The sequence below is a fragment of the Phaethon aethereus genome (genome assembly GCF_964289735.1).
Source record: "Phaethon aethereus genome assembly, chromosome: 3".
Lineage (NCBI taxonomy): Eukaryota > Metazoa > Chordata > Aves > Phaethontiformes > Phaethontidae > Phaethon > Phaethon aethereus.
This window is the reverse complement of record NC_138576.1, coordinates 8,497,388-8,523,154: the sequence shown is the minus strand read 5'-3', so window position 1 is coordinate 8,523,154 and position 25,767 is coordinate 8,497,388. Positions and strand designations below refer to the sequence as shown.

The 25,767-nt window shown below is 46.0% G+C and overlaps 1 protein-coding gene across 1 annotated transcript in view; it reads left to right on the top strand.

Moving 5' to 3' along the window:
• The window catches only part of KLHL29 (kelch like family member 29), a gene marked incomplete at its 3' end in the record, with an annotated part of 255,138 nt that extends 229,759 nt beyond the window's left edge, over positions 1-25,379 (top strand). The window contains exons 10-12 of the mRNA XM_081998428.1: positions 3,414-3,607; positions 11,856-12,000; positions 25,196-25,379. Coding sequence (XP_081854554.1) covers positions 3,414-3,607; positions 11,856-12,000; positions 25,196-25,379 — 523 coding nt within the window. The remainder of the gene's footprint in view (positions 1-3,413; positions 3,608-11,855; positions 12,001-25,195) is intronic.
• Between the last annotated feature and the right edge of the window lie 388 nt (positions 25,380-25,767).

The window sequence follows — 25,767 nt, the reverse complement described above, 5'->3', positions numbered from 1 at the left end:
GCACAACCGGGCCGTGGACCGCAGGGTTGCGGGGACCGCTCTGGGGCAGAGGAAGGCGTGCGAGGGCATCCCAGTAAAACCACACGTGAATTCATAGCGTGCAAGGACTGCAAAACCAGGAGTCAGTCATGTGAAAGGAGGTGTCCTTGAAGTTTCAAGTTCAGCAGATAGGATGGGCTTGCTAGGCCCATAGCCAAGGACGAGCATGGACACACCGGGACTGGAGGGAGCAGTGGAGGAGAGGGAAGAAAAACGATTGCTTGGCTCCAATCCAGCTCCCATTCAGTCTCCATCTATGGCTTCAAACAGGGGAATCAAATGCAAAGCTTGCCTAATGGAAAGAGATCAAAGTGATTGTTCGTTAAATCAGTTCCCGCCCTGCTGGGCCCTGAGCAGAGCCGGTGCTAAAGACACCGAGGAGCCCCACTCGCACTAGCGGCAGCGGAGTGATGGCAGCGAGATGGAAGGGCCCTCGGGAAGGAGCGGTAAGGCAGGTGTCATTATTTCCTGTCCTGGAAGGTTACAAAGGTTCGATTTTATTCAATTTTAAACCAATTTAGTTAATCTGGTGCAAATCCTTGTGTGAACACATTAAGAGCTGACTTGAGATAGACCAAAATGATGGAAACCTGCCTTGCAGTGGGAGACTTAAGGAGCTTAGACTACTTAGTTTATCCCACGGAAGGTGAAGAGGTCACTTTATTATTTTCTGCAAGTTCATATGTGAAAGACAGAGATTTGAGAGCAGACAGCTTTATAATCCAACAGAAAAAACAAACAAACAAACAAACAGAACTTACTTTCTGGTGGTTTGGAGGTGAAGCAAAACGGAGACTAGAAATCAGGTGTACAGTATTGCAAGGAGGGAATGAACCAGAGGAATAAAATTCCCAGGGGATGGAGGGATGAACAGGTATCAGGAGGCCTTGAAGGCACCAATTTCTCTTCTTCGGTCCCAGGGTTAAGTTAGGCACTTACTAAAGAGAATTGCTTCACTGAGTAGCCCGTGTGAAACCCTCGTTAGACGCCTGTGTTAGGTGGAGAAGGGCTGACTTCCATCTGCTTTATGGTTCGCTGATTTTTTAAACCAAATCACCCTCAAGACAAGAGAGGTTTTTTAAGCTGCCTCTCTTGCACCTATATCCAGTAGACTTGCAGCCTCTAGCTTTCAGCTGATGAAGTGAAACTGGTCATTTCTGGTTTCTCCAGAAGACAGAAAGATCAGTTCTGGCATTGTATAGCATAAACAGAGCGCAGTGAAAAATAGGATCTGAGGGACCTGAGATCCCAGTAGCGAGATTCATCCAGAAAAGTGATTATTGGTTTTGTAACCTGAACCTTTCTCCAGTATTACTATAAACATGGTCCTCAACCACCCCCAACCCCCAGCAAACGTGAAGGGTATAACGCCTCCTTCCCAAAAACGTACTGGGACGATCAGGAAGTCGCTGGCAGGAATGTCTGTCGGGGGAACTGTGGTCTGCCAGGCACCTCTGCCGGCGCCCGGCGGGGCAGCACGGTCCCTTCTCGGACCACTTTGGCCACAAATGTTGCTGGTGCTAAGGCGGAGCGGATGGTGTGAGACAATACCTATCAGGTGACAGGTATCTTTTACGTCTTAGAAGCCAAGGAACTAAAAAGGCACATTAGGTCAGTTCTTAGCTCTATTTCTTTGCCCAGTTTCTAACCAATCATAACTAATTTCTTAACCAGCTTTATTATACAAGACAGACATCAATAATTAAATTACCAAGCCCCAACTTACTGCAGTTAGCAAAGGGTAACCCAAAAGCAGTGTATGAAACTGTTTATATTACGTGAGATATTTGCATATCTGCTAGGATGGGTGTGAGCGCTGGGGGCAAATGCAGGAGATGCAGCATGTGGTGCCTTACTTGGAGGAGCTGCTCATGCAGGCAAACGAGCATCTGCAGGCCCAGGTTTGGTACCAAAACCTAAGAATCAGCCCAATATAGGTGTGTGGCCTTGAATGCTCTCAAGTACCATGTTGTTTAATCTTGTCGTGTTTCTCCCCTTTGATCACTTGGTTGTAGATGAATTTAATTTCTCAGTAACTAATTTAGAGCATTGTAAAAGGCAGTCCTCCATGCTCATTATAAGTGACTTTCCATATTTTTTTTTTAGTTAAAGTTTTCCTCCCTCTTGCTCTTGCTTCATTTTTATGAGTGTGTTAATTACTCTCAGTTATATTACTTGGAAACTCATTAATGCATTTGCATTAAGCACATTATTTTGTGCTGTTTCCACCATTTATATCTCTTGTCCCTTTTATTTTCCCCAAGTTTGGGCAGTGAGAATTTGAGGGACGTGTTGCAAAGGGAGAATTCCCCTATCACTAAATCAATTTTTACAGATGGATTCATGGCCATGGATTCACTTCGTGTTTGCATATTGCATATCACTAATATTAAGAGCAAAAGCCCTGAATCGGTGATGAGGGCTTCTGTTCTTGCAGTCAACAATTCTGAATAATCGCTACACAGGAAACTCCTATTTGACTGAATGTGCCATTACACAGAAATATAGAAGCCTAAAAATGACATTATTTTCCACTGTCTCCAAGACTCATCTTAAAGCAGCTATTTGGATCCCTGCCACATTATCGTTAAAAAAAATTGACGTCTGTACTTGTGACATTGTCTAAAATGAATCTTCATCCATGGATTATTAACTGCACATCCCTTATGGTCAATGGCTTAATTAAATCAGATACTGATGACCTTAAAACTAATTTAGCACTTTCATGCACACTCATTTCGGTTTGCTTCATGTCAAATATAGATGCAACGGTGAAATCTTATTCCAGCATTAACATTTGCAGCTTCTTGCAATGAGCACAGTGGTTTGGTTTGCGCAATGAAAATTAAATGGAAGCAACTTATTCTGGCACAAAATGTGCATCGCTGGTGGGTTAACTAGAGTAAGAAGAGCTATTGTGTTCCATTATGTTGTAGGTGAGATGTGTTCCATGAGCTGAACAACTGAAGTGTATTAACAGTTGCCTGCCTGCAGTTGCTATTGGATATCTGCACTGATTTGCAAGAATAATCTCATTGTATACTCATTAATAGAAATTAATTAGTGGAAGACATCTCAACAGAGATGTCCTGAGTTTCTTTAGCTTGGACTATAATGAGATTTGAGAGGCATATACAGAAAATAGAACCAGCTTTCTCCGGGCTTTTCGCAATGTTTTAAAAGCTCAGAAAAGGCATTAATTACATTGTTTATCAAGTGGCTGAATTTGAAGGATGTTAGGAAATACATTTCCACCTCTGCTTTTCTTCTGCTTGTCAAGCTGCCTTTCTGTTACATCCCAGCCCGATTTCTATGCCTGTCTATTGTGCCCAGCGTTGCATCATCTCAGCTCACTCCAGTTGTTGTCATCCCAGGTACGACACGATAACCAACCAGTGGGAGACCATCGCTCCTCTGCCAAAGGCCGTCCATTCAGCCGCTGCGACCGTTTGCGGTGGGAAGGTCTACGTCTTCGGTGGCGTGAATGAAGCTGGACGAGCTGCGGGGGTCTTGCAGTCCTACATCCCTCAGACGAATTCGTGGAGTTTTATAGAGTCTCCGATGATCGGTAAGGGATGTGTGGTGTGAGAGTAAACATGTATTGCAACAGAAATCTCTGTGCTACAGGTATTTTAATGCCTTTGCAGAAAGCAAATGAGTGGGGGGTTGAGGGGAGATTTGTTTACAATGGATTGGCAGGAATGCATGGTATATTATACCAGGGAGGCACTTATCTGGATCTTTACCGAAGGCAATTGTCACTCATTAATACAGCTAGTTATCAGCTGGAAGTGATGGGTTCAAAGTAGAGGAGAAAGAAAAGCAGTTATTAGGTATGGACAACTGGTAATTTTTGATCCAAAAAAGTGCAGTGAAACTTTATACTGGCATCATGTGTTGCTCCATGCTGCTCAGTTAATGCATTATTAGTCATGAGTTTGTTAAAGTGCTACCTGTCCTGTGGGAAGTGGCAGCCATTCTTAACTGGGATTTATCAGTAGTGTCCAAAGGCATATGTGCTTCAGAGGCTGAAATCTCCAAGACATGCAGATTATTAAAACTGTGTTTATTAGTTTATGATGCCCTCAAGCTCACCAAACATTTTACAGAATAAAGACCAAGATGAGAGGCCAAACTTTCCAATGTACGAGCCAACATCAGAGGTGCAGACGTCCGTCCAAAATTAGGGCAGAGCTCAGAAGATGGCAACTTATTTACTTTCCGTGACAGTTTGCACCCTGGGTGTTCAGGCTGCTTTTGGAAATGAGGTTTAGTGTTCAGCTTCATGAGGACATTACTGCAGGGTGACAGCGGACCTGGGCCACCTGCTCTGCGCTGGGTGGCTGTGGACAGCCTTCAGTGTGGCTGTACTCAGGTTGCTAAAGAAACAGCACTCATACAGTCATCAGCTGCTTTGGGGTGGCTTGCTTTTGCATCCTAGGAATCACAGAATCATAAAATCATAGAATCATAAATTGTATGGGTTGGAAGGGACCTTTAAAGGTCATCTAGTCCAACCCCCCTGCGATGAGCAGCAACATCTTCAACTAGAGCAGGTTGCTCAGAGCCCCGTCCAACCTGACCTGGAATGTTTCCAGGGGTGGGGCACATACCCCCGCTCTGGGCAACCTGCGGCAGTTTTTCAGCATCCTAAACCTCTTAGCTGTGTTGAAACTGTGACATGAAGTGCTTCGGTTTTTTAAAATCGTGGTCTCGGTATTGAGTCTGGTAGAGCAATAGGAGTAGCAAGTAATAAATTATAGAATTACAGTTACAAGATATTCAGGTAAGGCATACTCAGAAAGCAAAAATAAGCTGCTCTTCTTATCATAGTTTGTTATAATTATTATGACTGTCTTCTTGGGGTTCCCTGGTAGATCCGGTCATGAGGAGCTGGTACAGCCATGGCTGTCCCCAGCGCAGCCAGCGCTGCTGCCTTCCGACTCCCTTGCTGCTGTTTGTGTCCAGCCTAACATAACATGACATGCATATGATGCAGCATGAAGCACCCAGCAGGAGGGCGTTAACCGGCAAAAGTCATGTTTATGTAAGACAGCAGTGCAAACAACCCTATTGCCTGGCTTTTTCCATCACATGGCTACAGCTGCTGCTGTTCATTTAATCCACTGACTGACAGTATGAGGTTTTCTTGTACTCAGAGCATATTGCAAAAATGAATGTATTATGCAAAGAGGTATTCCTTTTCTTTACCAAAATAGTACAAGTGCCACAGGAGCTAAGAAATCATTCCCCGGGCTCGTTATGCTGTCTAGCAGGCGTCAACACCAATGCGTGCTTGGAAAAAATCATCCAAACCATCCGGAGCTGGGTTCGTCATCCATTGTTCTAATGGACATGTACTATTATTTCCTAACAAAAATACATGAAAGACACTAGTGAAGTTAAAAGATGGTATTTATGTTTTGGTGTAAGCAAAGTTAATTACTTAAGCTGAAGGCATAAAATATGCGATGAAATGCAGAGTTGCTGTATGTCTTTGTTGGGAAATGTATGACATCAATTTATTTGCAAATAAAGTGAAGCAACGCAGAGCCTGAAAAATTGCACCCCGGTGGAGAATGTCTGGGAAACTGAACTGATGTGATGCCTGATCTTCACTAACAGGCTGTGGGAATACTGGAAATACACTTTAATTTCTCCAGCTGCACAAGAACCGTAGTATCACCTGTATTTGTAAAGTATCCCTCAAGAGCTGGATGCTATGCCAAGTGCGGTGCAGTCAACATTTATATAAAACAAAGAGGGAGGAGAAGGAGTCTTGGCATGCTTTTTACAAAATGGAGTTGAGATTAAACCCTGATATGATCGCTGCTGGGGTGCCTTTGACAGCCTCAGAGCCTTTTTGTGTTCATTTGTGAATTCGTAAGGTGTCCCTCTGAGCTAAGTCAACTGAGACATTTGATGGCAAGTTGTGTTGGTTAAGGTGACCCCAGAGATCAGTGAAACCTGTCTGACCTCAAGTAGGACAACGGATTATTTAAAAACACCTCAAACATGCTCAGATATGCAACAGAAGATGCAAGTATTGAAAGTAACCAAGGTGTCTGGAGATTTTTAGACCAGTAGTACCTGTTTCAAGTCACTGTGGTATTTTATGATGACGAGTTGAACACAGCATGGCACGCATTTGAACCCAACACGTCCATCTCTTCCAAAGCATCGTGTGCCAGCCTAACCCAAGGCAACATTCGCATCAACCATGGCAAGGGGGAGGGTCATTTTTGGCTAATCTGAAGGGAGGCGAAAGCAGGCTGGATACTGATATCCTGTCTGTGCAAAGGAGATACAGAGTGGGGACCAATAACGCGACCACACAGCTCAGCCACCGCTCTCTTCTGCCTCGATGTCTTCTAGGAATAAGCAGTGAATTCACTGCCAGTTTCCAGTTATTCTTTAGCCTTCAGCTGCCAGGAGGTGCTGGGATGTGGACACCAGCGTGCAGTAGGTATGATGCTGGGCTCACCTACATGTTGCACACGGATGTTTTGGTAGCCTTTGGGCAGGTGTAGATTACACACATCCATGTTTGGAGAGGAGAGGGCCTTTCTCAGTGCCCCATCCTTTGCTTCAACTCTATCCTCCCCCACCTTTGGAGCAGGCAGATGTTCCTGCAGCAGCACAGCCCACAGCTTGATGTTACCGGGGTAGTGGAGCCTCCCAGGGCTTTCACATTACATTTTTTTGATAAACCACCTTGCACACCCCCTTCTTGTGTTTTGAGCTGTAAGAAGTTTGCTGCTGTTGAGCCAAAGTTGTACAACAGTAAATGAACATACTTGCAGCCCCTGCCTTTCCATTTCATGCCAAGCTGTCCTATAAAGCTCTGCTAAAAACGTATTTCATGCCCAGCTTCCTGAGGTTTCTCTTATTTAACAAGATGGCCATAGACATGCTGAAGTCAGTGATTGTAAGTAAGCCTAATTATCTTGTCATTGCCTTTTAGTTCACTTTGTGCCTTCATGCCAGAGCACTAAAATATACCTTTTTTGATACCTTGAACAGTCTGTACTGGTGGAATTACAACGTTGTATTAATGTTTCTGGACTGTAAGAAAACCAGTGTTTAATCATCGCCACTATTAAATTTTAAAATCTAGTAAGAACTATAGGGACATAGAGGTCAAAGATCTATCAGCATTTCTGGTTTCTAATCCTCAAGTATGTAGATCCTCACTATACCGTTTACTCATGCAGTGATATGTCCAACCAAAGTGGGACAATCATAGAGCTAAGAATGCAAACAATATCTGGAAAACAGTGTTAGCAGCATCTGTGCATTTTTACTGCACTGTCATGACTTATTTTGGTTAAAATGCATAATCATTCCCATGAATTTATTTTGGGCTTTACAAGAAAAGTCAGACGCATGTCTTCACCTGTCCCTCTCTCTCCAGGCAAGTAGTTCAGTACCCATGTGTGGGTTTGGCCGGCTGTCACCTAGAAGTCTCAAAGCAATGAGTGTTCTATCTGATCCTTCAACGTATTTTTCTTCCCATGACTAGTTCTTAGTGTTTTTCCCACTAGTAAGCTTGAATTTTATTTCCCTTTGTCTCACCTGTTTCTCCCCCACATAACGCCATATCCTCTGTTCAGAATGATTTTTTTCTACTCCTTGATGTGTTCCCCCTACAAATACTTACTCTGCCCTCTACCCAGCAAAGTCCATGCTTTTGTGTTTGCCTTCTATTAGATGTCCTTCCCTTCACTTCCTACCTCCATTTCATCTCTGTGGCCATGCTTTGTCCAACTCTTTTCAGTTCATCAACATTTTGCCTGTAAATGTGATGCTGAAACTGCCCCGTGATGGCACGAGTCATCCCTGCCACGCACACGCACAAAAACAGCGTTCGCAATTGAAGATGCTCAACTTTTCGGTCTCTGAGGAGGGTTTGCTCAAAGATCGTTGGGGAAACCATAGGGCTGGTCGTGTAGTTACGAGAAATCAGCTAGCAGGAGAGCACCGTGCCAGAAGGGCTGACATCTGAGATCCTGCTGTTAATTGCAATATCTGCACTACGGCCTCACAAGCTATGTTAAGGATCAGACCGCAGTCTCCCGGCGGCCAAGAGGTGTTAACTTATCCATTGCTATGCCATTCTTCAGCTTGTCTGCATAGTACTCAGGGAGGGGAAGAGGCGCTTACTATTAAAATAGATTTAGTTTCTATTAACTGGTCTTCTTTCTCCAATCTGCTTCATCATGTGCATCAACACCCCCCGCTGGCCACCCGCACCTACAGGTAGACGCCTCGGCGTTATGTCTGGACCGGTGGCATGCCCGCATTTCTTGCTCCTGGTAAAAATGTTTGATTAGCTTGGTTTTAATAACCTGTTTCCATGTGAAGTGCTGCTGCCATTCATTTTAATGCCACTTCAGGCTCTCACCAAGTGCTTTACTGGAAGGCAATGTAAGATCTTCAGGCAATCACGGAAGGGAAAGCAGAACTGTGCTACTTGACCATATAATGTACCGAGAGATACAAGAGCCACGAAACACATCACAGACAGCACGCTATCATTACTAAGTGAGGAGAACACCAGTAGGTTAAACTATCAACCCATGTGAAGTACACCTCCAGCTCAAGGGTTGTTGTTGAGTGCATACCCCTTCCCACAATGGCTTGTCACTAGAATAGAAATACTTGCATATTTTCCTATAGCAGCAGCAAAGGAGAATGATGTTATGATGTTACCCACTTGGAGAAAAGAGTACCTTTTATGTATTATTTCCTTTACATTTATTCTGCCTTTTAGTTTCAAGCGTTCTTGCTGTCCTGGACAAATCCCATTTAAGATTTTCCAGCCTGAAATGGACTACTATACCTGACAGCCCCAGCACTTGAATTTTGGAGGGGAGAGGAGGCTGTTTCTCTGTTTCCATGCTTCCTCTCCCCTTTCTTCCTTCCCTCCCTGCCACATCCCACAGCAAGACTCTGACCCGTAGGAGCTCATGTTCATGCCCAGTAGCATTGACCAAAAAGCCCAACCAGAACATGCTTTCACAAAATTAGGCTTCCCAGCCAACCACCATGAGCATGTTAAGGACTTCCAGCAGTGACAGAAGTTGGAGTCTCCTGTTTGCATGAGGTTACCAAGCCCTGGAAAGGACAACAACAAGGGAAGAGTGTGGGTTGCACATAGGATGAAGTAAGGTTAAAGACTGAAGGTGGTCATCCACATGCAGGTAGCAGGCATGATGGCGTGAGTTTTCCAAGCTCCCTGATTCCGTGAACAATTTCCACCTCCCTGGTAACAAAACAAAAAAAAACCACTACTGTTTTCTCTCTACCTGTTTCTGGAGGGGTGTCCCTCGTGTCTTTCTGCCATATCTTCATGAGGATCAGGAGACTGTTTGCTGTGAACTTTTCCCTTCCTGAAAGAAACAGCAGAGATTTCTCTGTGTCTCTATCTCAGGCTTACTTTATACCAATTTATGAAATTGTAGCTAAAGCCAAAAGCAGTAAAGACAACAGATAGGTGATGTATTGAAAAATTGATGAGAATCAAACATGATTGCCTCTTAAAAAAAGAAAGAAAAAGAATATCAGACTGTCTGCCTGTTTGAAAAGGGGAAAAAAAAGAGTCACTATAAAAATAACCAAGGGGTTTCCCTTTCTTTCTTTAACAAAAAGGAATGTGAAGTCAGTGATTCAGTCTCCTGAGAAGTCGCTGTTTCTGCCTTGAGGGAGCCCCACATAATTTCCCTGTGAGATTTGGGACCTGAGGGGTTTTTTATGTGAGAGTTTCATTCTTCTGCGAAACAGTGCTAGTTGAATAAAAAAAACCAAAACAAAACGGGAAGATGTGATAATTAAATATGGAAAATTTCTGATGAGTGTCTTAACTGGAAAAAATGTCACATATGCAAGTCTGATTTGGAAAGGGATGTGAGACGAGTTGTTAGGACAGATAAGTCTTCCTGATGAATGATCGTGTCTTAGTGGCACCGCGAAGAAACTGAATACTCCTTGTTCTATTTTCTGGATGAATTAGTTTCGTCCCATCTGTTCCCAAGGATCAGTGACATTTTCCTAATACATCCGTGGTTTTTTGACATATGTTTGTAGATACTCAGCATAATAGGATCCCAACTTTACCCCGTAACGTGTTTTGTCTGTGTTCACACCGGGTGCTGCACGTCCGTACGCCCCCCTGGGCGCACACCGGCGCAGGGTGAGATGAACTGAGCCAGAGCACCCCATGGCCGTGCTGGAACAGAAGCAGACACCACAGACCCACTCTTTTCCTTCTAGTTTAACCAGTTCAAACCCCAGTTAAGGAAATTACCTCTCTTCTGGAGAAATTAATCAGCTTTTGCTTAACTCGTGTCAAATTAAATCTCTTGTTAAATATGTAAAGGAATAAGGTGGTTTTACAGGAACCTCAGGGTTACAACGCCAGCTGTGCAGGAGGTAAGCAAATGCCAAAAGTAAAGCTGCTGGGGCTGGTTTAAGCCCATCTCTTTCTGTGTTCCTCAAAGGACACAGTCATAGTGTTGTAGATCTAGCAGGAACATACAGACTCCTTCAGCATTATGTGGAGGCTGTTAGCAGAGACGTCAGGGCGCAGTAAAGATGATATCGCACCTCCTCTCCAGCGGGCTGCCCCCCACTCCCCGCACTCAGCAGGGGGGTTGCAGGGGCTGAAGCTGGCAGGACTGTGTCCAAGCTGATTCTTCACTGGAGATGCAAGAGGATACCCTTTTCTGAGCATATAAAAATGCATATTTTGAAGAGGCTTTAACATATAGCTACATATGGATAGCTTTATAGAACTGTCCCCTCATGCCAGGGTAGCCACCCAGGAAATGTCCGCTTCACGTCTCAGAGGGCTCAGGCTCTTGCTTCTTAGAGAACTGTTTGTGAGGCTGATTTAACTCAAAATGTGTTTTCCCATCTTTTGTTCCCAGACACTACTGATTGGTTTCACTGAAATGTTGATTAAAAAAACTGTATCGCATCAAGACAGACACCATCATGAGAAATTTCAGCCCAACTGGCTCACATGTAATAATGTGCATATGGAGTGCTAGTAGCATACGGGACAAGTCAGCTAATTAAATTAGAATTATCTTATTCGATAATTTATGGTTAGTTTTACCAATATTTCTAGTTGGTAACACAAGAATTTTAAAGTGTCCTTGGAAACTCTGATTGAACTTGGCTTTGGATAAGGGACTTGCTTAATTTCAAACTCCAACCTCACACAGTTTGTTGCTAAAATATAGGACTGCTTGGAGGCACACACACAGCTGAAAATAAAAATGCAGGTGAATTTATGAGACAGATGAAGGGGGGAAAAAATAGGGTCTCAGAAAATCTTCTGGACTATGTGGGTGACCTTCCCACAAGCAAAAGCAGAATACAAAAGAGAATCAGCTATTGGATATTATTAAGCGTGTCTCTGCGCTGTGGGTTTCTTCTGTACTTTGCTGGGGAAGCATCTGAGTTAAAATTTGCAACAGTTCAAAATTCTGAAACAAGTTGACATCTTAATTTCATATATAAGAGTGGAGCTTTCACGGTGACTCCATCAGGCTTCGGGAGAGGATAATTGTACTTTACCAGTTTAGAGGGAGGCGCATACTGGGGGATGAAGGACTGATGAACTTTAAAAGTGCCTTTGAGAACTTGGAGGTAAAAGAACAAAACCAGGAAAGGTTTCCTCATTTTTCTTTCCCTAGCCTTGGAGGTTTAGAGAAACGTGACTTATCTATAAATAAGGGGAATGTATAAATAAAAAAACAGTCTCCAAACCTGAGCCTGAAACTGATCTCAGTGTTGCTTTCCATTGACAGATAACAAATATGCTCCTGCAGTCACTCTCAATGGGTTCATCTTTATTCTTGGAGGAGCTTATGCACGAGCAACCACCATCTATGACCCAGAGAAAGGCAATATTAAAGCAGGTCCTAACATGAACCACTCCAGGCAGTTCTGCAGGTGAGAAAAAAAACATTAATACTGAATTACTGGTTCCTTAACATTTTCTGCTAATAAATAAGCTAATACTACGTAACAGTGAAGGGGAGAGGGGAAGGGAGGTACGTACCATCTGGGGTTTTCCTCATCTCTTTTTTGTACGTGTTCAGGGACGCAGCATTTCCCAAAGCATACATCCAGGACCCTGCGATGGTTCCCGTGTCTCTCCACATTCAGGCGCGATGGGTTATGGGGAGGGACATGTGTTGGGCGGCTCCAGCAGACTACAGGAACGCCGTTTTCCTCAGTTTGCCATGTGTAACCGGAGGATGATAAATACCCACTATAGGAAAGATCACCGTAATGTGGAACATGTTTCTGCTAACTAACTAAAAGATCCTTGAAAGAAAAAAAAGTACTGAGTAAGCACCACACACTGATATTAATTATTATTTATTACGTGCTTCTGATTGCTTTTGGGGCTCGCTTCCCTGATCCCAGTCACAGGTTTAACAAACTTCCCAAATTGACTGACAAAAATAAAACTTGGCAACCATCGCAGGTACTGGCAGAACTTAAAGGCCTTTTTCGAAGTATTACGTGGCCGTTACAGACAGACGGGCCAGTTTCGGGCACTATTCAGCGCCAGCCCCTCACAGAGCAGTTCCCCGCGCTGGGGACCGGCCAAGCTATTGGTTTCACGGGGAAAAGCCATCGCTGGAGCACAAGCGCTGCCGCAGGCGCTGGGTGAGGGCTTGTTACCGATGTCCGATGCAGCAGCGTCGCGAGGCACTGAGTAAAAACCAGGACGGGGGGCTGTGCTGGGCGAGCAGGCGAGTGAAACGCCAGCGGGGGTGGGAGGAAGAGCGTCAATGGGGCAGCAGCTGAGCCCACAATGGACCCGCATCTCCCAAACGTTCAGCCAACAGCTCTGCGCCTTGCCCCGGGGGCATCCCTAGCCCCCGTCCGATGGTTGAAAAACTCCGCCGTGTTTTAACTTGTTGCATTTAACCTTTCACTTTGGCGCAGATGAGAAAATTCCTTTCTAAGAAAGCGTGCTCAGTTTCTCTCTTTTTGCTGTTTTTTTTCTGGTTTTCTCTTTTCCCCCCCTTTATTAATTTAAGGAGTGCCCTCTCTTGGCTGCTGAAGCGTATTTTGCTGTAAATAAAGGGGTCGGAGCAGCCGGCTGCACCCCGGGCAGCTGCCATGTGCGTCCTGCGCTAAGGTCAAGTCTTCCTTCTCCCTCCGCTGTAGCAGGAGGTGAAGCAGGAGGAGGAGGAGGAGGAGGAGGAGGAGCCTGCAGTGCTCAGGCAGCTGCTAATGAGATTTTTCTCCTGAAAACCAGAAATAAAGGCTACTACACAGCTCAGGATTAGAGCCCTAACCAGTAAAATGAAACGCAAGGGACTTGTACATTTGATACATTCCTGTATCTTCCCACAGAGAGGGATGAACTGCTCTTTGGTCATCTCTGTTTTGTGAAACATAACAAAAATCTGTTAATTAAGTATCTGGAGTACACTACAAGAAAAATTGCATAGCCGTGGTGATTTCAACCAAGGGCTGTTGGCTGAGCATCTGACCCGAAAACTTCCCAAGGTTTCTAATGTGAAGGGATGCTTTGTTCTGCCCCTTGTCATGGTTTAACCCCAGCCGGCAACTCAGCCCCACGCAGCCGCTCACCCACTCCCCCACGGTGGGACGGGGGAGAGAATCGGAAGAGTAAAAGTGAGAAAACTCATGGTTTGAGATAAAGACAGTTTAACAGGTAAAGCAAAAGCCGCGCACACAAGCAAAGCAAAACAAGGAATCCATTCCCCACTCCCCACGGGCAGGCAGGGGTTCAGCCATCTCCAGGGAAGCAGGGCTGCATCACGCGTAACGGTGACTTGGGAAGACAGACGCCATCACTCTGAACGTCCCTCCACCCCTTCCTTCTTCTTCCCCCAGCTTTACCTACTGGGCATGACGTTACCTGGAAAGGAATGTCCCTTTGGCCAGGCTGGCTCAGCTGTCCTGGCTGTGTCCCCTCCCAGCTCCCTGTGCCCCTCCCCGCTGGCAGAGCCTGGGGAGCTGAACAGTCCTTGGCTGAGTGTAAGCACTACAACTACTCAGCAGCAACTAAAAACATCAGTGTGTTATCAATCAACACTATTCTCATCCCAAATCCAAAACGCAGCCTCATACCAGCTTCTGTGAAGAATATCAACTTCATCCTGGCTGAAACCAGGACAACCCTGTAGAAGGGGATCCAGTTGGGAGACCTTGTGAGGGACTAAGGAGAATAAACTGGTGACCTAAATATTAGCTGCTGCTTAGGCGCCCTAATAAACTGGCTTTGCTTAAGTAGAATATGACACCCATCAGTAAAAGTAACTTCAAATTTTTTTTTTCCCCAAAGCCTAAAGCAACAGTGGACTGGAAACCTACATTTATAATGGGATAGTCACCAAAAAAAAAGAATAGTTCAGTACATCTTAATTGCATGCCAAAAAAGGCACAATTTCCAAAATTCTTCAGTGTGCTGGGAAACGGTCAAGGAAAAATATTTCAGCCAAAAGAGTATGTGAAAGCTGTGATAAAAACGAAATAAATCAGTATGTATGGAAATAGGGAAAATGGGAGGTTAGCAGTAATAAATACAAGGTAAAGGTTAAAAACTAGCTGCTGCTATGGGAGGCCAAGGGAACTGGTGAAATAGAGGGCCAACAGGAGGAAAAAGAAAGGCACTTTAAACCTTTTGGGATCAAAGTTGTAGTTTTAATCGGTTATAAAACCGTTGCTGATGAGGCTGATGAGGTAGCAAACTGTAGCACAGACCAGTCAGATGGATATTTCTCATCTGTACTTGGAAGAGAGCAAGAAGGTTTGGTTCCATACTCTGCTGCGAGGGGACCAGAAGCGGTCACTGTTGGCAGCAAGGACAGATGTGAACAAGAAGGTCAGAAATTATGTTCTCAAATCAGGCAACCCAACTGTCTCAGATGGAAGCATCTTTACAGGCTTCGCTGAGAAGCTGACTGAACCACTAATGTTGGTTACACTAAAGAGTAACTCTTACAGTTCAGGATGGATCAGGGCACTGCCAAAGTGTTTCCGTATTTTGAAAAGTGAAAGGGAGAATTTTAGTGCAGCAATTAATTTTGCAAAGTACCAACATCAGGCTAAGTGGTCTCACTTAGCCTCATGTTGGTCCTCTGCAAAATACCAGAGTGGTTAATTGGGGATTTCATTAACAAATAACTAGATGCTAATAATATAATAAATGGCAATCAATGTGCTTTCCTGGAAAATGGGTCTTGTTAAACCAGCCTGTTGTCTTTTCCTTTTTTGGGGGGAAATTGGGTTCTTTTTGGTTTAGTTTGTAATAAAACACACCTGGCTGCTAAAGACAACTGTGATGCTGTAATATACTGCGATTTCTCCAAGGTATTTGGCTGGTATTATATGGAATTACCAAGGCACACATTAGAGAGATTAAATCTGCTTCACTGACAGATTTCAAAATGTAGTTGTTAATGAGAAGATATCACTGAGTAAGGCCACCAGTAGCAAGCATTGATTCTTATTCAATGCTATTTAATATATCTACCAACAATCCAGGTAATAGAAAATCTCCCCTGGTAAAGGCTGCAGGTGGCATAACACTTGGTGGCTAAAAAGGAGTTATTTTAACCGGTTATCTACATGTCTCAAGCTAGCAGCAGAATTTTAAATGCAAAGTAATACGTGGAGGAAGCACAATCATAGCAGCCCTGCTCCCCTTAGAAAGTCAGGCACTCAGAGCAGGACATAAAGGGGCCGCTCAGAGCTACGCAACGTCAGCTCTCATCACAATGTGGTGGATAAAAGGTCGATGCAACGTTGGGTATATAATACGAGCCCTAACACCAAAATAAAAACAAGTTGAAGCTGGGAAGAGAGAGTGCTGCTGCATACGGTGTTGGCAAGATGAACGTGGGTCTTGGGGCCACACATCAACATGTGGAAATAGCAGAAGTTCAAAAGAAAGCTGCAAAAATGACCCTGGGTTGCAAACCAAATCTTTGATGATGTGGAATTTAAGGAGTTTATCAAAGAAAGGCTGAGAGGTGACTCGATCACTGGGAGCAAGTGGAAAAGCTTTCAGTCTCTCAGACAAAGGCATGGTTACGAGGGCTAGAAAGTCAAGTCACACATCTCAGCCTAGAAAGTCAAGTTACACATCTCAGCCTTGAAGTGAGGCACTTTCCCAACAGCAAGGGTAATTAAACAGAGAACCAGCCAGGGAGGGGGCAAAGTCACCAACGCTCGGTGTTTTTAAAAGATTAGGTACGTTTCCAAGAGATGCTGCCTGGGGAAAAGTCCATGGCCTGCGTATAACACAAGCCCAGATTAACTAAGCACAGAGATCCTTTCTGACCTTAGCCTATGAATCTATAAATTCCTCATTCCACTCATTAGCATGGATCACAAAGAACATGGTTTAAAAGCAGCAACATAAACAACTTAAAAATTAACTGCATGCTATTGATCTCCTCTCACCAGGAATCGCTCGATACCGAATTTGCTGGGAAAAATCTTGACCGCATCACATTTATTTTTATCTGCACTGTTTCTACATGTTAGTGACTAGGGAGCATGATGGCTTCGAGCACGGGGAAAAGAAATGTGTGCGACGTTTCCCCCGTGTGAAAAACTAAAGGTCCATTCAAATGGTTTTAATATCAAGTGAAATTACTTTTAATGAAAAATAAATGCTTCAGGTCTCCAGCTCACAATCAACAGAAGAGCAAATTGAGCATCATTTTCAGATTAAGCCCGGCCTGATGGAAGTCAATAAGAAATTTGTGTTGACCTAGAATTAAGCCTTTGAGGGATGGTGCCAAATGGGCGAAGAGCTATAATAGGCCTGAAGCGTTTTAAAATTCACTGAGAGTTCACATGCAGGTCTTGAACATCTTCCACATGACGCGTGAGGGTGAGGGAAATATTTGAGATTTCCCAAAGATCAGACAAGCGTGTCCCGTTTGCCATGCGGACCCCATCTCGGTTCGGCAGCCCCTGTTCGTTTGCGGGCTCTTGAGGCGGAGGCGGCAGCCGACAGCGATGAAGAGCCGGGATGATCACGCCTTGCTCTGCCCGACACCTCCCTCCAGCAAGACCTGGAAAGACATCCCTCCCTGCCAGCGCCGCAGAGTCCTCCCTTTGCAGGCGGGCGCTCTCCCTTCCCGCAATGCCCTTCAAGGGTTTATTTTTCCACGAGCAAAAAGAATACTGAATGCGTTTCTGTGCATGATTAAAAATTCCATATTCTGCTTGCTTAGGATGCAGGCGGCATGCAAACAGGCGCGAGCTACAGAGAGCCTCCACGGGGCAACACAGCGGCAGCGTGATGGTGCCGGCAATAATTCCAGAGCAGCTAATTTAGTACCAGCGATTCCCAGCAGACACCAGAAAAGCATTTTCTTCCTCCTCCTCCGACTGCTAACCAGTAAGATTTATTAGATGGTTCTGCCGAATGGAAATCTTTAGTAAAACTTCAACTCGGGCTGAACAGCACAAAAACAGGGTTGGTTTGTGGATTTTTTTCTTTTTATTTCCTTCTTCTTTTTAAATAAGCTCTTGTTCTTGAACAGCGAAGCAGGGTGACTCCTGTGCGTAACTACCAGGCATTGCTCATGTACGGCACCGGCCGCAGACTCCCCCAGCCGATTCCTTTCCTCATTGCAAGCTTCGTGGAAACTCCAGGCGCTGGAAGGGGTTAGAGCACAGCTTGTTTGGACAGATATTCCCCGGTGAAGCTATTACGGAGCACGGTTCCTTAATGGCCTCGCACTGCTCGAGCTCGCAGACGTGAAGGCTGGTCAGTTCAGCGGGCGGCATTTGCAGCTGGACGTGTTTGCGGTCTGGAAGGGAAACCCGAAATCTTCCAGCATATCTGGAAGCAGACGTGTGGCTGGGACTGTGCTCCACAGGCAGCGGATGAGAACTGCCGCACCAGACTAGTAGCAATAATTTCTGTAGCAGCTGATGACATGAAGGATTTCGGTGTCCGTTAAAGCGTAACTGATACAGACAGAGCACTCGGGCCATTACTGATGTGCGACGGACTTTGGAATAAAACATCGCCGTTTTTCAGCCACAAGTAACAACGCCACGTCGTGGTTTTGGATCGTTAGCAAGGGAAAAGTGCCCACGGAGTAAGGGAGGATATAACTGGAGCTTGGCCAAAACACCCACACTAATAATCCCGCTCCCAGAAGTGGCATGAGATCCTCCTAATTGACCGTGACGAATCTGGACCCTCATTTATCCATCTCATTGTAAAGACGACACCTCTGGCAGCACCACACGGCCGCCCGAGCCCTCTCAGACATAACAGCCTGGCTGCCAACCTGGCCGCAAACAACCACGCAGGCCGGCGGCGCCGCCACCGAACTCAGGATGACGCTTTGGCACCCCGAGCACCAGCACCCACGGAGCCGGCGGCAGCGCCCTTCACTGCGGCGTGGCAAACCACACGCAGGTGTCACCGCAAGGTCCCCGGTGCCTCAGAAGCTTAGAGAGCGCCGGCGGCTCTGCCGAGCACCGCGCCCCGCGGTCGCGGGTGCCCTGCAGGCTGCTTACCCTCGTGCTTGCTCAACCCACTGACGCGCATCGTTCAGTTCCACCTCCAGTAAAGCCCTCCTAAAATCTTAGGGCAGGAAGGAAATTCATCCAGGAATAAAGGCGGGGATTTTGTCGTCTTCTAAGCAGATTCCGTGTCTATCTAACTGATAGTGTTTAATAACCGTTACGGAACCGCTCCAAATAAATTAGTGAGCGCGTGTGCATGCATGGGCAGGAGTGAGGAGGGAGAGGAGCTTTGTTTGTGGACTCAGAAGATATTAAGTTTCAGGGAATCAAAATAACATGCTAATTCAGCTCTTTCAAATCTCTTTTACAACCCTAGACATTACAATATAGGACATTTTTTTTTTCTTCTTTTTTAACATTTCCTGATAAGGCTGATGTGATCTTTAGGACTAAGCAGGAAATTTTAAAATGATAATAAACCAAATTAACAAACGTTGCTGGTAGTCCCACTGCTTGGTGTTATGTCTGCCATCATGACTGGGAGAGAGAAGGGCTGGTGCAGGAGCTCCCAGGCGCTTGGCTCTCGAACACTATGGAAAACAAGCGCTGACATCCTCCGCTTTGGATTGCTTCCAAATTGCCGCCCATCGAGACTTTCGCTATAAGGTGCTTTTGAATGAAAAGTGGAGGGACCATGAATGAAAAGTGGAGGGTGGGAAGGTGGCCACCAAGTGAACGGCAGTGGAGCTCTCCGAGCAAGGCCCCCGGCTCATGTGTGCCAAGCCCTGGTGCTCCGTGCCTGAGCTGCAGCGTGGGTAGGGCAGGGCTTGCGGAGACATCAAGCGGTTGAGCAGACAGCGAGGCTGATGCTCTGGTTTGAATAAGAGAGTTGATTAAAAAGCCGTGCGAAGTCAAATGCAGCAACAACGGCAAATTAGATCCGGGGCTGCATCCGCAGGGGCGTTACTAGCTTAGATAGAGATGTGATCATCCCACGCTGCTCAGCACTTGTCAGGCTGCACCAGGGGTACTGTGTCCACTTCTGGTCCCCATAATTCAAAAAAGATGCGGACAGACCGGAGGAGAGCCACGAAGATGATCAAAGGGCTGGAGAACCTGCCCTCTGAGGAAAGACTGAAGGAGTTAGGTCTCTTCTTCCTGGAGAACAGAAGGCTCAGGAGGGGCCTCACACAGTATTCCAGCACTTAAAAGGCAGCTACGAGGAGGACAGAGGCTCTCTCTTCACACAGAGAAGGCAAGGAGCAACGGGTACAAGTTGCACCGGGAGAGGTTTCATCTTGATAAAAGATTTTTTTACAGGGAGAACAATCATCCACAGGAACAAGCTCCCCAGGCATGTGCTAGAGTCCCCATCACTGGAGGTTTTCAAGATGCGGTTGGACGATGTGCTAGGTAATCTCATCTAGTGTCCGTTTCCCATGAAAGGTTGGACCAGATGATCTTTCGAGGTCCTTCCAACCTGGTCTGTTGTAGAATTTTATGATTCAATGATTCACTTTGTCCATCAAGACCTTTAACGGCCAGCTGCCGGAGAGGGATCTTCTCTGCCATCTGTTTGCTCAGGCTGAGGAAGGACTGCAAGGTAGACAGGCAGAGAAGAGATTTAAAGGGTGTTTAGATCACGCAAGCATTCCAACCATGGACAGCCAGGCCCCCACCAGCCCTTGACGCACCTCAGTCTTGTTAGGATTCTCTTAGAACTGTGATTCATAGCTTCATGGAGGTCAGCAGGTGGACCAGACGAGCGGCAGCAGTGTCGGGAGACAGTCACAGTGTGGTCCTCTGACACTGCTCACTGTTTGGGCAATGATGGATACCCTGGCACCTCGGGTGAATCGGCTGCGGACCTATAGGTGAAGCCTCTCTAGGAAACGCCAGTAATTACCCGGGGAGCAGAAAGCAGGGTCGTTAGCCTGCCGAGTAATAATTTGCAAAGTGCTGTAATGTATTTTCTGGAAAGGAGTGGATGAAGTGACCTCCATTTTGACGCCCATCACCTTCACCCCGGGCGTGCTGGAGAGACGGGGGTCCAGCTGCTCCATAGCTGGGGAGGTCGCTGCCCCCAAAGCTGCTGGAGGGCTGGTGTCCCCGCAGCCAGGCTCTGCAGCATGGAGCTTCCTTCCTTCCCAGGCTCTGACAGCCTGTAATCATTTTATCTCTCAGGATTAATGGCACCGAGCAATAAACTCGCATCCTAATTATTGTAATTATTTCTTTCTTTGTACATCAGCCTTGGTAATGATGTTTTTACAGCTGATGGGATGGAAAGGAGGGGAGAAAAGAAATATTGTCACAGTAATGAAGAAAGAGCAATGAGCATACTCCTTTCCACTCACTTTCCTCAAGGTTTTAGAGCCCACTTGAGTTTCCTATTCCCTAAGGCTCCAGAAATTAGCAGTGATTGTCCTAATACTGCAAAGCAGCAGGAATCTAGGACTAAATTCCTAATTGGTCTTAAGAACCTACCTGCCACTTTAGCCCCGGAGATGCCTGAATGTCTCCAAAGTCCCCTGCACACATAAGTACCCACTGCGTACTTAGAACTGCCTATTTCTTGATAGCAGCAGTAGCTCACTGTTTTTCTAAACCTCAGGCATGACTCAAAAGCTAAGTGTTACACCAGTCTTATCTATGGGAATCGCATATGGAGGGGGCAGAAGCGACTTTAATCACCATTTCAAACTCATACAGTCTTTCAGAGGGTGGCATTCAGCATCCATTTCTTCCCCAACACATCAGCACTATGATGGGAGGCTACACTACTGAGCTGCTTGTCCCAGCCACAGGGCAGGAATTTCTTTCAGCGCTTGTCATGGTTTAACCCCAGCTGGCAACTCAGCAGCACACAGCCGCTCACTCACTCCCCGCCCCACGGGATGGGGAAGAGAATTGGAAGGGTAAAAGCGAGAAATCTCATGGGTTGAGATAAGAACAGTTTAATAATTGAAATTATTATTAATAATTATTATTATTATTACAACAATAATAATAACAGTAAGAAATTGTAATGAAAATAACAAAGAGAGAGAACTAAAACCCAAGAAAGACAAGTGATGCAAATGAAAACAACTGGTCTCCATGAACCAACCGATGCCCAGCCAGTCCCCGAGCAGCGGCAACCCCAGCCAACCTTCCCCTGGTTTTATTGCTGAGCATGACATCATATGGTATGGTATATCCCTTCAGTCAGGCGGGGTCACCTGTCCCAGCTGTGTCCCCTCCCAACTTGTGCAGCCCCAGCCTCCTTGCTGGTGGGGTGGGGTCAGGAGCAGAAAGGGCCTTGACTGTGTGTACGCCCTGCTCAGCTGTAACGAGAACATATCTGTGTTATCAACAGTTTCCAGCACAAATCCAAACCACAGCCCCGTGCTAGCTACTGCGAAGGGAATTAACTCTACCCCAGCCAAAACCAGCACAGTGCTGTAGCCCAGGTGCTAGAGAACAAGAGCAAGGTTTGCCCACCCGCTGCAACCCCTACCCCAGGGCACGGGCTGGGGAGGGACCCAGCCCCAGATCCTCTCGGGAGGGTGTGCTTGGCTACTCCGCTGCTCTGCGGTGGCGGCAGCTCTGGCTTACAGGAGCTGCTACTGAGCATGGCACAGAGGAGACTTTACTAGAAGAAATGTGGGTGGCTGAGATACTACACAGGAGTTTGTGAAGCACCCAGGTCTCGGTTTAGGGACCCAGCACTAGGTGCCTAAGGGGACACCGGGCACTGAAGGCCAGACTTCAGCTATGCAGCACACAGCCAGCTAGGAAGGACGGGTGGTTGCTTGGCGCCTGTTCCCAGGGTCACCTACAGCGTCCGCACAGGGTCTTCCCTCTCTCCATCCCCTTCTTCCCCTCCAGATCAAATGCTCCGTGCAGAGCAGTCTCCTCGGGTGACAAGCAGTAAGTAACAGCCACCAACGTCCTCTCCTGTGCTGGTGTGAGGTGCTGTCACCTACACCAGCGTGTCTACACCAATAAATTAAAACTTTGCTGAGACCATTCACAGGCACTGGACCTCAATCATCAACTGATGGAACAGGCCCCCGGCTCCATGCACCACACCAGCATTTCTTATAATTGCCCATTATTGACAATTCTGCAGCCAGATCTTTCTTCAGGATCTTTTCTTCTTTTTTGGGATTTTCTTTGGTTTTTCCCACTTCACCCAATGAAGTTGCTAAATTAATCCGTTAGGGGTTTTTTCAGACAAGTTTTGTTATGGGGTGTTTTTTTAATGACTGAACAGCATTTCATTAGGGAAGCAAGGCAGCACAGCTGCTCTGCACCGCAGTCCATCTTTGACACTGGATCTTCTTCCGCCTGGCGCATCCCAAACTATATCCCAATCCAAATAAGCTTCCATCTCCTTCAGCTTCACTAGTAAGAAAACAAAGTGAAACACAAACAGCAACGACTACCCCATGGCCTCATTTCTAAACTCTCCCCTCCACCACATCGGGACTGCTTCAGCACGGGGTGGGACCATCCTCCCTCTGCTCCTCACACCGTATTTTGCAAGCTGTAATTCCCAGCCTGTCTCGCATTTAAATAGTCGCTTTTTCCAGTGCAGAGAAGGGCTTCCCACCCCCCAAAAAATGTCTTAAGTCCTAAACTGTGGTTTAATTTGCATGTTTGTCTGATATACTGGGTGGGCTAGTCCCGCCACCTCTGCTCCCTCCTGGCCATAGGGACCTCAGCCCTGGCAGAAGCCCCGGGCGGGCAGTGCCTCCCTGCCGTCAGCTCCAGCTCCTTCGGAGGTGGGCTCCTTCTCTTCTGGAACGGTCTTTCAGGACAACACTTGCTTTACTCAAATCCTCATTCTTCCCCATTTCTCCCTGACATTTCAAAAATAATTACCAGTGGTTCAGTAAGTTCATTAGCAAACTCCCTTAGGACCCTGGGCTATGTATCATCCAGCCCTGCTGATTTGTGGATGGGCTCTAATCAAGTGTTTCAAGTCTCTCTCTCCTTCCTCCTCCTTTCAGATTAACAGTTATTTTGACAAGATTCTCATTATTTCCTATTTCCTGGCGGTACCCAGGGACTAGGCTTATTTGAGTCCTCACTGTTGTCATTGTGGGTTTATTTTTAACATCATGCTCTGCTTCTCCACAAGGACATGAGAGTTTTGTGTTCTTCAGAAACACGTGGTTCTGTCGGTGCCATTTTAGTCTTGGTTCATCCTGAGTCTTCCAGCACTCTGTGACTTTTGCTTTTATCACTTTTCATTCTTCTTCTTCCTGGTGCTCCAAAATAGAGAAGAAATAACTTTGCTATAACCAAGCCTACAGGGTTACTACCCTTCTCCAGCTTCTTAGATATAAGCCACCTTCTTGGCTGCAATTAATTTCTCATCTTCACCTCTCTCTTTTTCTCCCTGCTATCTTCTGGTGTGTACACACCCTCCAAGTTTCCATTTCTCTCACAAAATAGAATTCCCAACATGGCCACTCACCAGCTGCTCTTGGAAGGAACGCAACCACCAGAAAACTTCTTGGAAGGGACCTCAACCACCAGAAAAGCCGCCGCCAACCCTATCCAGCTTAACAACATCTTTAAATGTTGGGGGGACAAACTCAGGCTCCCCAGTAGATGAAAAGCAGAGCTGCCCCACCTTTGGGTTCTCCCCAGGCAGCGGGAAGGCAGCGTGGAGAGCACAGCAGCCCTGTACAGACTTTCCCCACTCAGCTGCCTCCTGGCTCCATCCTCCTCCTGCCCTTTCCAAATACACACACGGGAGCCCAGCCCCTCGTTGTCCGTCTTCATTAGCCCCAAGCCAGTGTCATACCCTGCGCACGACTGCTGGAGAGGCCGAGGGGTTAAGTGGAAGGAGGGAGGAGGAAGAGATGAAGCTGAAGGGCAATTTTTCTTTCAAATACCTTTCACCCCTATGCGCCTTCCCTCCTAGCAAGAGCCTACAGACCACGGGATTAGCCCTGCTTTATTATCCTTGATTTGCAAGGGATGGCTGAAGTCGAACACTTCCATTTTTAAAAAGCAGGAAGGGGGTTTTCTTTTTCTGTAGAGGCCAGCATATAGCTCCCCTGCCAATCCCTCAGCTGCACATCCCCAACCATCGGATTCACGTGCCCCACATTGGCATTTTCCTCCCGGGTGCACACAGATGACAAGTCAGCAGGACCTCCGGGCTCCCGTGCCAGAGTGAGACCATGGAACAGGCTGAAGTGCAACAGAGCATTTTTTTGAAGATGTTTTCCCCCTCTTTGCAGCATTCATTGATAATTAGAGGGGTAAATTGAAGCAAGGGTTTATTCTGACCGATGCAGCAGGGACCCCGAATCACTTGGGTTGCTTTTGCATGTGCATGGTGTTGCAGAGACACGTCATCCTGCTACGTTTTCTGCAAATCCCATACACGGGCTGGAGAAACACCTTTCTTGGACTAATTTCTCTTGTTTAAATTAGAGACATTTACCTACCTACCAGGAACAGAAAAAGGATTAATTTGGGGGAGGGAAAGGGACAGGAAAGAGAAATGCCCACACAGCTTTATATAGAGAAGAATAAAAGGTGTATTCATTGCTTACCCCTTGCTACAAAAGATTTGGTTTGTTTTAAGACTAAAAAGAAAATTGTTGGGTAAGAAGACTAACTAAAACTTCCTTTTTTTTTTTAAAATATACAGTGCTGTGGTTCTGGATGGAAAAATTTATGCCACTGGTGGGATCGTTAGCAGCGAAGGACCTGCCCTGGGAAACATGGAAGCCTACGACCCTAAAACAAATACGTGGACACTTCTACCAAATATGCCCTGCCCTGTTTTTCGACACGGCTGCGTAGTAATCAAGAAGTACATTCAGAGCGGCTGATGTTACCCAGGAGTTGGGTGGAGAACTGTTTGTACCTGTTGAAAGCAGGCGAGAAGAATACTACTACTTAAGAAACAAAAGCAGCAAAGCCAGCCAGTGAACATATTGCTCTAAAGTCTTGAATAGTGTCTACATTGAATGTAGAAAAATCATCCTCACCTTTTGGTGAACAAGGAGCAGAGAGCTCCGTGCTATGTAAGATATTGTAACTTAATAATACAAGGGTGTCACTAGATGTTATAGTGGCACTTGTTCTGGACGTCGGCTTTTGGTCAACCCAGGTGCAATAGAATTTCACATATTTTTTAAGCTGGGGAGGAGTGGAGAAAAAAAAAATATCTGCATTTTACTTTAGAGCTCAAGCTTGATTCTTAAAATAACCATGCAG